This window comes from Epinephelus fuscoguttatus, linkage group LG8 (assembly GCF_011397635.1).
Source record: "Epinephelus fuscoguttatus linkage group LG8, E.fuscoguttatus.final_Chr_v1".
NCBI classification, from domain to species: domain Eukaryota; kingdom Metazoa; phylum Chordata; class Actinopteri; order Perciformes; family Serranidae; genus Epinephelus; species Epinephelus fuscoguttatus.
The window spans coordinates 10,829,120-10,841,374 of NC_064759.1; the positions used below are offsets into that span (position 1 = coordinate 10,829,120).

The window sequence follows — 12,255 nt, forward strand, 5'->3', positions numbered from 1 at the left end:
TATTTATAATGTGAAGAGAAGAAAACAGCTTATAAACTTAGGAGACACATGTTCGGGACCAGTTTTATAATTTTAAAATGTTTTTGTCTTTATTGTCTTACTTTTGGTTCCTGAGCTGCTGTCTGACAAAATCTGCACCAGATCAGTCCTCTTCATCTTCTTTAAAACCTGCTTGGTCGTCTCCACAGACTGTTGGCCATCAGTCTGCACCATTAAAAACACTGTGTCCTGCATGTCTGTCCTCAGCTGCCTCCAATAGAGTCGTCTGTAGAGGTGACTTTGAATCAGGACCGTCTTGAACTTCTCAAGCTCCCTGACACTCAAACCAGCCAGTGTTTCCAAAAGCAGCTCTATGACAGACGTCATTGTTTCCACCTGGTAAATTCAGAGAAAATATTCATGAGGTAAAAGTGCAATTTGTCAGCTGGGATGATTACAAAGTTTTCTGTTCACATCTCATCAGTGTCCTGTTTTATAAATAAGGATGTGGTAGAGTACATCAGTTATATCACACAAAGTAATGGTCAAACACCAGTTTTGTTTTTTATTTTTTTAATTGCTTGTGCATCATTAACATTAGCAACATCAAGCTGCATTCTTTTTATCCTCTTTTACAAGTATCTTATTTTCATAAACAGGTTCATTGTATTTAATTCCATTGCCTGTGTTAAACTCTTTCAAACACTGATCTATAAAACCTGCAATGAGTCTCTTGATTTTAAAACAGAGCTGCAGAGTTTAACCAGTTGCATCTTTTCTTCTCATGTAGTAAAGTAAGAAACACACTATAATAATATTTATGACTTTTGTTAATTTCTTTCCCTGTCAAAGTTAGAAAAACAAATCAAGAAGAGTGTACTATATATATGTTCCACTAAAGGTAAATCTAACACAAATGATCAACATTATTGGAAAATAATATTCATGCTGAAGACCTCATGTGTTCATTATGCAGCTTAATCAGTTCAATTCTGTGAGAAATCTGAAAATAAAAACTGCTTGTTTCATCGATAATAATGTTCGAGGTGAGGATGATTTTTAGTCTTCATCTGCAGAATAAAAGCTGCACTGTGTAAAGTCAGAGTGATGTGACATTACTCACCCTCTGGATCAGTGAAGGCCGCTGTTTCTCTGAGGAGAAAAGAAGTAGAAAAAGACCTATTAACTTTAACATCAGGCTTAATGAACATTTATGATCCAAATGATTTAATCCTAAAGTGACACTTAAACCTTTTTAACAGTTACATAATAATATGTCAAGTCAATACATCGAGTCAAAGTTTATTACAGCCCAATGTAGGCATGCCTCAAAGGGCCGTACAAATAATAACTTAAATTAAATTTTGATTTTATATCTAATGTCCAACGTCATAAAACACGATTTGCCTCAGAGGGCTTTACAACATATGACATCCCTCTGTCCTTGGACCATCACAGCAGATAGTGAAATATCCCTCCCCCTAAAAAAAACTTTTAACGGGGGAAAAATGGTAGAAACCTCAGGAAGAGCAACTGAGGAGGGATCCTTCTTCCAGGACGGACAGACATGCATTAGATGTCGTGTGTACAGAACAAAATGTGAATGTGGTGGATCTAAAAGATTTCAATAATGTTGATCAGGGTTGCAGTGATATACTGCTTTCAATTCATTCAAATAAACACAAGAAGTTTGTGCTCTAAAGAAAGGATCAGTACTCAGTGAATAACCTCCTAAGCCCTATGACAAGCTATTATGGCAAGGCTTAACTATACAGACCAGTGAGCAGTGATAACTAACATGTGTTTGGGGTCATCGAGTGAGAACCTCCTTTCACCAGTGTTTCGTCTAGTTGGTCCCACGACACCTCCAGGAGGCAAGGTATAAAGTGATATATAAGCTGACGGTTGTCAAACTGTGTACATTTGCTTATCTGCAATATAAAATAAAATTCAACTGGACCATGAATCTCCCCTTTATTTTTTTGATGTTCTCAGGAGAGACTTTTTACACATACTTCCATTAACACAATGGTTTCAAGTTTCAATTATAGTCATAAAACCTTTGTTTAACCAACCAGAACCCTTCTGTTTTTATTCCATTAAGAGTCACTCTGACTGATAACAAGACAAATTCTTTAATACCATGATACCGTGAAACCGCAATATTTTCTGGTTATCGTAACGTGAAAATCTCACACTGCTGCAACCCTAGAGTTGATTGGTTTTACATGTACATGTATTTGTTATTTCCATATACACAAACTTAAAAGATATGTTCCTATTTTTACATTTTTAAAAATAAAATGTGAAAACAATCACAACATTATATTAAAATATTATAAAACAATAAAATAAAATAAATAAATGACTAAAATGACTGATATGATTTGGAGATGACGCGAAGCTAACTTGACACATTTCATCTTTATAGAAAATTCATTGCAAGATGCTATAAAACTTCTACTTTCAATAATCAAAGTGTAAATGACTGAGATTAATCAAAAACATTGAGTTAATGACTTGGATTATCAGGGAAAAGGATTGAAGAATTTGTAAAGGTGATTTCTAAAGTTCAGCTGTATGTGTGTTGCACTCATTATAGTGTTTTTAACTGCATGTGGGTCAAGAAAGAGAATTCCCAACACAATTATCTTCAAGATGGGAAGAGCTGTTGGTAATGTGCTTCTTTTGTTGCTCGCCCCCTCTTGTGCCAGATCGCGCAGAATTTAGTATTATGTCACCTTGACTATTGTTCTGTGGTCTGGGCATCTGCCACTACAGGTGAGCTCAGAAAGCTGCAGATTGCCCAAAATAAAGCTGCACAGTTGGTGTTGAGTTGCTCATCCAGATCAAGCATTTACCACATGCATGATTCCCTCTCATGGCTGACGGTAGAAAACAGGTTAGCAGTGAACACAGCTGTATTGTTTAAGTCAGTCTTGAACAGTAGAACACCTGATTTTATATTTGCACGATCATACTGTAGCTCTATAGGGTCCAGAAACGGTCAGCTGGTACTGCCTCGCCCAAGAACAAATGCTTTATCACGATCTTTTATTTATAGAGCAATAACTCTCTGGAATAATCTGCCTCATCATCTCTGTTGTACAGAAAGTAAACAGGTATTTAAAAAGAAACTTAAATGTCACTTAAGATTGTAAATGTTGACTTGGCTGTTTGTAGAGTGTTCAGTGTTTTCAGAGAAAATGGACTGTTAGATTTATGAAAATGATTAAATGTTGCATGTTTTAATTAAGTTTTATCATTAGGTATATTATAATTGTATTTAAATGTAAAATGAATGTGGTCTTCGTGTGAGCCATTTGTTTGCTTTTCTCACTTGCGTTTCCCTTTTCATACGCTGAGCTGAACTGCCAATCAGAGTGATTGTACTCACCAACAGGCTCCACTGACTCCGCCACCAGTTCATCATGTTGTATCAGCCAATAAACAGGCAATGAGGGCCGATTAAAGCCAACGGTGTGGGACACAAAGCAAAAACTAGGGCAAAAGACTTTTGACATTAACCAACGGATGACCATTGGTTTGGTGTGTCAGGGGCCCTTACTGTCAGATTCTGGGTTTCTAGATAATCTGATCAGTGACTGATTACAAGCAGATTACAAATCATTAATTGAGAAGACATCATACTACCTCTGCACCCACCTTCTGCCATGGTATCTACACCGGTTGCTCCAGCCGAAGGTTTCCCAGCTGAAACAAAAGAAGGGAAAATGAAAACCTCTTTAAGATGGACCCAACACAACCACTTTTTTCAAATGCCCTGATTGGTTGTCGGGTTAAAAAAAGACTTAAAAAGGAAAAGACTGGTAATAATCTGTTATTTTATAATTGTCAAGAGACCAAAACGAAAAGAGCAAAACCAACAACGTGCCTGTCTCTCTCTCAATAGTTATCAGCTTCCGCAGCCGGTCTGTGGCTCTCAGCCCGAGCCTATTTGTTCCTATGGAAATGTAAATCAAATACATAGTTTCTTTTTTTTTAAAAAAAAAAAAAGGCAAAAGAATTCCTCAAACAGCTGTGCACTGTAATTTGTTTTACCATCCTTTGTGAAACAGGAGTAATGGACGATTGTCAGCTGCAAATTTGGTGCAGTAGTGAGTCAAATTAAATAAGACTGAGCTGCAAATCTGCAAAATCTGTCCTGTGTTTTTTATTTTAGTTGTAATGTCTTTTGCTTTGTTTTTAAGTATATTACATTGCATTTGATTGACATTTATTTCTTTTATGCTTCAATTATGTGTTTTTCTACATTCGTTCAGTATGTTGCACATTCTTGTGCTGTTGTTATGTTGTGATGGACTCAGTGAGAAGACTGTGCACATAATACACCTACCTTCTGCCATTGTATTTTTATCAATTGCTGCTGCTGAGGATCAAGGAGCTGTAAAAAATAAATACATTTAAAAACTTTAGATAAGATAAAGACTTCAGAACAATGTGCAGTATTGTTCTTAGACAATATGCATACCTCTGTTGTTTCATATACATCTCAATGATAAATAACATGGTGTCTCTCTTTAATGATCAGAGTAGGGCTGCAACTAATTATCATTTTCATTGTTGATTCATCTGTTGATTATTTTCTCTATTAATTCATTAGTTGTTTGGTCTATAAAATGTCACAAAATGGTGAAAATGTCCAAGATGAAGTCCTCAAATGTCTTGTTTCGTCCAGAACTCAAAGATACTCAGTTTCCATTTCACATTTAAGAAGCTTTTTCCTTTAGAAAAATACTCAAAACCAGTTAATCGATAATCAGATTAGTTGGCAACTAATGTAATGGATGACAACTAATCAATTAACTGATTAATTGTTGCAGCTCTAGATCAGAGCGCCAAGAATGCAAGACAAAATAAATACAACAGAAATAAGAACAGATATACAACAATATAAGGCTCAGTTAAAGGTATAATACGCAGGAATTGTCAGTTACTCCTTGAAACAGTATCGCCACTGAAAGTGAAGGCCAACCCCAGAGTCACTCTTGTTCACTATCTTTGCGTTTTAATGGTGCTGTGTCCACGAGCAAAAAAAAAAAAAAAAAGTAGACTATCAAAATAGTTGCGTAGTTTTGTAATAAAAAGTACATTTCTCACACATGAACAATAGCAGGTATATTATGGGTCCCAGATATTATTTGATTTACTGAGCAGACTAAACTACACAGGGTACCCCAGCAGCCCTATCTTTAACTGACGTAAACGTAGTAATACCACACTGAAGAAACTGTTACTGTTACAAGTAAAAGTATTGCATTCAAAATCTTTCTCCAGTTAAAGTACATGAGTATTAGCATTAAAATATACTTGAAGTACCAAAACTAAAAGTAGTCCTACTCACTATGAAGAATGGGCCATTTCAGAATAATGTAAATTAAATTCCTCGATTTATAATCACTGATACATGGATGTGTAATTCACTTTAATGTTGCAGCAGGTAAGGATGGAGCTAATGCTAACATTATGTACTGCTGGGTCAATTAATTCATAATAATATATCATAATTCATTAGTTGATTCTTTTTAGTCTGAATATGCAACATAACTTGTAACTAATGCTGTCAAGTTTATTGTAGCAGAGTAAAAACGAACATTGGCTTTAAAAAATATAGTGGATTAGAAGTATCAACTAGCATAACTTGTAAATACTCAAGTAAAATTACTTTAAGTACAGTGGCCTAACATGGGTGTGTCTGTGTGTGTGTGTGTGTGTAAACTCAGTGTCTCTCATTGAACGTCGTCTTTGCTGTTTCTTATATTCTAGTTTCTGTTTTAATAAACTGTCTTGTCAAAGCACTTTAGCAACTTCAGCTAGCAACCTGTTGTTCACATACTGACGTTAGAAAAGTGTTCGTTACTGTAACGTTACCGTTAGCTTAGTTAACCGTTTTTACACACTAATGGAGCTCAAGTTAAAACCATAAAAGTTAAAGTAAGAGTTAAAGAAAGTTTTACAAACCGTTTTAAAACAGCTCGTAGCTTCAGCTGTCAGAGATAAAGTCCGTCCAGTTTTTATGACAGCGGTAAATCATGTCTGGTTGAGTTGACAGGACTTGGGGTCGAAGTGTCTCCCGAGTCCCGCCCGTTGGAGAGCCGTTTCCCGTGGTGTCCTCCTCTCCGTCTCCTCGGCGGTTGGGGTCAGTGCTGCCAGACGGACGACAGAGGGCGGTAACACAACACAACTGCAGAGACACGCGACAAGAAGGAGCAGAAGAAGAAGAAGAAGAAGGAACAGAAGAAGAAGAAGAAGAAGAAGAAGAAGGTGGTCCAGGGTGTCAACAACACACAGGTGACGGGCATGTACTGAGATCTGTGGCAGTAAACCATTATCTTGTTAGCTTCAGCTTTGTCATGGACCCCGTATGATACTGCTACACAACTGTACGATCTCAACCTTCATGTCTTTTTAAAAAGCCATAAAAAAAACTCAGCATTTTTTAATTGTAGAGGCTCTTTGTAGTTCGCTACCAGTGGATGGATTGCAGAGTTTACTGAAAAATATGTTGTTTTAATAAATGTTTCGAAAGGCAGTTCGAGTTTAGGCACACAAAATTCACGAGAACCTACCACTGACAGTCAACACAGGAGAGGTCAGTTTTATCATTAAAATAAAACTAAAATAAAATAAATGTTAGCTTCATCCACAAAGTAATCTTCTGCAGGATCATGTCCACACTCCAGCTCCTATCATAAACTCAGGACAAAATCATCCGCAATTTAATGATGAATGTTTCACACAAAACTTTCTCAATGTTCATGTCTAATTATAACAAAATTCAAAATGCTCAAAAATATTTTCGGCCTACAAGTTTCTTCTCATATGGTGTTTCTTCGGTGTTGGCCCAGCTGTAGATAAGGGGCGCACAATATAAGGTGTCTGTTAGTGATGAACCTACAGAGAATTATGACCTGAATCTGCAGCTCTCTTTATCTTTACAGAGCTTTTGCTTTACTGTCTTCGCTCTAATGATGTGTTTTGCTCTAAAAACTCACAGTTCACTACCTGCTCAGCATGAATCAGCAGAATGACAGTTCGGGACAAGCTGTTGCACATAGTGGAGCATTAAGCTGGTAGAGACCAAAAGCAGCTTCACTGAGTTAATATTTGACTCACATTTATCAGGTTTATCACAGGGCTGACACATAGAGACAGACAACCTTTCACACTCACATTCACACCTACAGGCAATTTACAGTCACCAATTAACCTGCATGTCTTTGGACTGTGGGAGGAAGCTGGAGTACCTGGAGAAAACATGCAAACTCGCACAGAAGGCCCCCCACCCCATCCCGGGTTATTGCAGGTTTAAGCACATTGGTTAAAGCTGTTTCTATATTGGCTGATATAAAATAAGACTGTGAGTATAGTGAGCAATAAATTACATGAGATAAGAATAAAGTCATATCAAGACAACTTATTTATTGAAAGGCAACAAATGCCAGACAAATAGACAATATGTAAACATGTTTTTAGAAAGTGCACAGCCATGATAGTGTCTTTGCATATGTCATAATACATTGGTGCTCTGTCCAGATGGAGAGCAGCTGGAGGCAAAGTCTACCAACACTGCACCAATGCCTTTGAATTGCGCTGCTTACTGCCATCCCAATCAATAAAAAAAGCACAAGGCCACTTTATGTCCTGAATACAGCAGAACATAAAGGGGAGAAGTGCTTTAAAATAGTCACTGAGAAAGAGCAGCAGATGTGAATCCAAAACCACAGTCTTAAGTTTATTTACTTTATTAATCCCCCTGAGGGGAAATTCAATGTTTTCACTCTTGCTTGTCAATTACACGCAGGTCCGAAGGACACACATATGCACAAACAGGACCTATACATGCACAAAGTGGGGAGATGTCAGAGTGAGGGGGCTGCCCTTGGTGAGGCACCCCGAGCGGTTGGGGGGTTCGGTGCCTTGCTCAGGGGCACCTCGGCAGTGCACAGGAGGTGAACTGGCACCTCTCCAGCCACCAGTCAGGCGACCCTCCAGTTCCCAACCTAAGTCTCTATGGACTGAGCAACTGCCGCCCCGTCTTCAGTCTGGAAGAGCCAAGTCAACTTTTGTCAAACCTGAAAGCGTGTTAAACATGCCTTGTGTTGGATGCAATTACATCGTGCTGTGAAAACTTCTCTAAGGTTTTAGCCACGGCCAAGATTTTTAACAGCATTTTCCCAGATCTCTGGGATCTAATGTTAGCTAGTAACATTAGTCGACAACAGTGTATCCATATACACCTCAATCGATCAATCAATAAATCAATCACTCAATCAAACTAAAGTATAGTTCCAAACAACACATTCAAACATTCATCCTCAGTATGTGCAATGAATGGTCGTACCTGTTTTATGTTTTTAATACATATTTATCGTTACAGTGTCACTATTTCTAAATTGCAATTGCAAGTGCTTTAAGACATAAAAATGATTTGAGAAAATATATACAGTAAATACAAAAATACATACAAATGTGATTTTAAGATTTTCATCCTTAAAAATATTTACAATCATTTTACACTTTTCTGTTAAAAACTTTGGAAAAATCAGTTTGACTGAAAAGAATAAAAAACTCATGTTTCCTCTTGTGCTCCTCGATTCTAGAGATCATAATATCCTTACACTACTGAAGAAATCACTGTTGCTGCAGAGATTAATACAGCCTCACTTCTGCGACAGGTTTATCATGATGCCAATTTTGGTTTGTGTCATAATTTATCAGTTCAAGGTGAGGATGAATTCCAGCCAGCATGTATTAAATGTTGTGTAGAGTCAGACAGATGTGTCTCTGCTCACTTTCTGGATCAGTGCAGACAGATGTTCATCCACAGAGTTTCTCTGAAGAAAGGAAATTTAACAATCATCAGCTCATAATCAGTTGCTTTACATATAATATAATTCAAGTCTTTCCTTCTAATAAAATTGAAGTCTACAGTCATGCTAGAGACTCTGTGAGGCTGTATGTTGACATGATAATGATAAAAAGATATAATGTTTGCCATGATCACCATCTTAGTTTAGCATTCTAGAGGCAAAGTCTGATGACCACCAAAGAGATGAGTCATCCTCTGGACACCATGAAAATCAGTGGTTTTATCTGATGAACACTTATCAACATGGCAACATGTGCTAATAAAACATTTAAAGTTCTCACATTGACTCATGCAGTGAAGAAAATGACTTTAAAGCCACAGTATGATGTCTATGTAACATGTTCTCATGGTTTGGGCACATACCTCCCTCTGTGGTGTTCACACCAGATGCTCAAGCTGATGATCCTGCAGCTGCAACACATTTAATGAAAATTATATTAGAGTAAAAGCAACCATGTTTGCTTTGTTTCTAATAAACCAGAACATGTAGGCACACAGGTAAAGGCCTTTTCTGGCATGGAAGATGAATCATTGCTGCCTTCATCAACAGTATCTGTTAGAGGGATAGTTTGGATTTTTGAAGTGGGGATGTATGAGGTACTGATGTCTGGATCAGAAATCAGGTGAGCACACATTAAGTTATCAGAGAAAAAAGGTAAACACACATAGGCAGGTGCTTGGCAAACGGGCTATCTGTGACATGCCAAACAGATTTGGAGAAACAGTGATTTGTAACGTGAAACAGATTTATTCAGTGTTTTTACTAGTTTGAATCACCTGGTCTGTTTGTTCTTCAGAAGAAGAGACCTCTGCAGATAATTTGACTCCCACCAAAAACCTCCTGAACAATGAACACTGAAGGAATTTTAACCATAAGAAGTTTCAGATGGTTGTAATCTACAATCCTCACAGCCTGATGCCACTAAATCCCCCTAAATCTTACACACTGGACCTTTAAAGTTTATTAACAAATTACATGGTTTTGGATAGATGCATAGACCTGTGCACTCACAAATACCCGATCCAGCATGTTAGGCAGTATCAGAGGCACTTCCAATGCTAGTATCAGTATCAGGACGACTCTACCCTCCATCTCCGTTGCCGCCTAGTCTGCACAGCTACATGAGCTTCATGAGCCTATCAGTCTTAGAGTCACCAGCTGACACCATGGGGGGTTCATCTTGCTGCTGCTCAGGGCGAACGCCCCTCGATTACAAAATCTTCTTGTAGAGTCTCAGCACCAAAGACTTTTCTGTCAAATCTTAATCATCACATATCATCTGTTAATCTGTACACCTGTAATCTGTAATACACAATTATCTTAACTTTATTCACCTGTCTCTCCTGATTGAACTGTTACTACAGACAACATCTTTAACTAAGTCACTCACTCACTCACTGTGAGAACTACAGCAAACATTAGTTTTGCCCATGATAACTTCATCTACATAATACAATCATGACCTGTACTCACAATATGTAAATTCAAAAGCTACATGACTGTCAACATGTATTTTCAATGAAGAGCTACCCTGCATACAAAGTTTCTGATTTATAGTTTCAGTATAAGATGGTGCCCCTGAATATGCTACTGCTGTTTTTGTTCCACAACTTACCTTCTGACCCTAAGCTGGTGTCTGACAACAGCTGCACCAGATCATTTCTGCCAATTTCCTTTAAAATATCTTTGGCCACCTCCACAGACTCTTGGGTGTAGGTCTGCAGCATCAGATCAACCAGGTCTACCCTGTCAGTGTTCTGCCGTTGGCTCTTCGAGATGCGAAGGAGGTACCACTTGAATTCTTTGAACTCTTTGTCTGTCAACTCTTTGAGCATTTTGAAAAGCGCCTTTCCATCTGCTGCTTCCTGATGAATCCAAAGTGAATAAACAAACGGATAATTTAACTCTAACTGTAATGATAATATCCAAAATATTCAGAATAAGTCCTGAGTTTGGTTTATGACTGAATTGCTTATTGACTGAAAACTGTGTTGAATAAAGTCAAAGACTGATGTGAGATCACTCACCTGGTGTTTGTCCACTGAGCGTTTCTCTGATGAGAAAGGAAAGAAAATATGTTACATGAGTGACTGATTTAAAATCTGACCATGACTATTTTTTATCAGACTCTCTTGATTCATAAAGATAAACTATACAAAGAAGTTTATCACAGCGGGTCATTGTCAGTTTTGCTGATTAATTCTGTGAGTGACTTGATGAAAAGCCAAAATGAAACTTCACAGGTTTGTGTCTTGGTGTTTGTACTCAGTCAAAGATCTTTTGTGAGCGAAGAACAACCACTCTGACAGTCACAAGTGTGACTCAAATAGTGTGATGTGTCCTCTCTTTAGTGAGTTGGAGCGCAATGTAAAATGTAAATAAAAACAGTTCGAATACAAGATAGTTAATGTTAAAAATGATTAACTTTATTGTTTTTAGTAAATATACACTCACTCTGAATTTCTTGTTACTGGGACTCACACACAAGGGCTTCTGGGTAACGTAGTATGTGCAGAAAACAAGCCAAGAGATGCATGGCTGAGAAGCTGCATGTTGATCTGTTCATGTTAGGCTGTGTTAATGTTCAATATGGACGTCGAGTCCTCCAGGCTAAAGAGAAAAAGGACCATCCAGATTGTTACCAGATTGAAGTTCAAAGCCAACATCTGTGATGGTATGGGGGTTCAATAGTCCCCATGGCATCATGGGTAACTTGCTCATCTGTGAAGGCAGTATGAATGCTAAAAGGTACATGTTTTGGAGCAACATTCTGCCACCCATATGATGTCTTTTTCAGGGATGTCCCTGCTTATTCCAGCGAGACAATGCAAAGCCACATTCTGCACGTTACAACGTGAGACGTGTTAAATGTGTGCAGGTACTAGGCTGACCAAACGTCCTCTTTTGCCCGGATATGTCCACTTTTGATGTGCTGTCCGGGGCGTCCGGGGGGTGTTTATAAATTGATGATAATGTCCGGTTTTCCTTGTGTGTGTGTGTTAGAGTGCGGCATGGGCCGCATATTTCTGTCCGAACCCGTCTGAACCCGACAGTCATTCTGTTTTGTTATGTCCGAAACCGAACCAAGCCCAACATTATTTAATGACTAAAGCACTGAGTTTGTGTCACACAGTTGTTATGGTTGCAAGCTATTTAATAGGCTGGGCATGCACCGTGGGTGCTCCGCGGAGAGGGAGACCTCCGTGTTTGAGATGGGAGCGGGAGGTCCGAGGCTTCCAGCGAGGGAAGAAATATAGAAGTATAGGAGAAATATAACAAAATAAGATAAAAAATAAAATAGGAAAAACCATTTTCACTGAAAGCTGACCGAATCCGACCCGAGCCCGAATACAATTTATACATTTTTGACCGAACCCGTCGG

The 12,255-nt window shown here is 38.2% G+C and overlaps 2 protein-coding genes across 5 annotated transcripts in view; both read right to left on the bottom strand.

Moving 5' to 3' along the window:
- LOC125893024 (uncharacterized) overlaps positions 1-6,415 on the bottom strand; it is a 28,153-nt gene extending 21,738 nt beyond the window's left edge. Inside the window, exons 1-6 of one of the 4 annotated variants that reach the window (XM_049583448.1) lie at positions 5,962-6,415; positions 4,337-4,384; positions 3,875-3,943; positions 3,634-3,693; positions 1,103-1,131; positions 102-375 (exon numbers count right to left, since the gene is read on the bottom strand). In XM_049583448.1, coding sequence (XP_049439405.1) covers positions 102-375; positions 1,103-1,131; positions 3,634-3,693; positions 3,875-3,943; positions 4,337-4,346 — 442 coding nt within the window. In that variant the 5' untranslated portion in view covers positions 4,347-4,384; positions 5,962-6,415. The remainder of the gene's footprint in view (positions 1-101; positions 376-1,102; positions 1,132-3,633; positions 3,694-3,874; positions 3,944-4,336; positions 4,385-5,961) is intronic. The other 3 variants (XM_049583449.1, XM_049583450.1, XM_049583451.1) reach the window with 3 other exon arrangements.
- Positions 6,416-8,344: 1,929 nt separating this feature from the next.
- Positions 8,345-12,255, bottom strand: part of LOC125893022 (uncharacterized) — a 158,527-nt gene continuing 154,616 nt past the window's right edge. Inside the window, exons 33-36 of the mRNA XM_049583427.1 lie at positions 10,901-10,926; positions 10,489-10,738; positions 9,236-9,283; positions 8,345-8,837 (exon numbers count right to left, since the gene is read on the bottom strand). Of these exons, the coding sequence (XP_049439384.1) occupies positions 9,264-9,283; positions 10,489-10,738; positions 10,901-10,926 (296 nt within the window). The 3' untranslated portion in view covers positions 8,345-8,837; positions 9,236-9,263. The remainder of the gene's footprint in view (positions 8,838-9,235; positions 9,284-10,488; positions 10,739-10,900; positions 10,927-12,255) is intronic.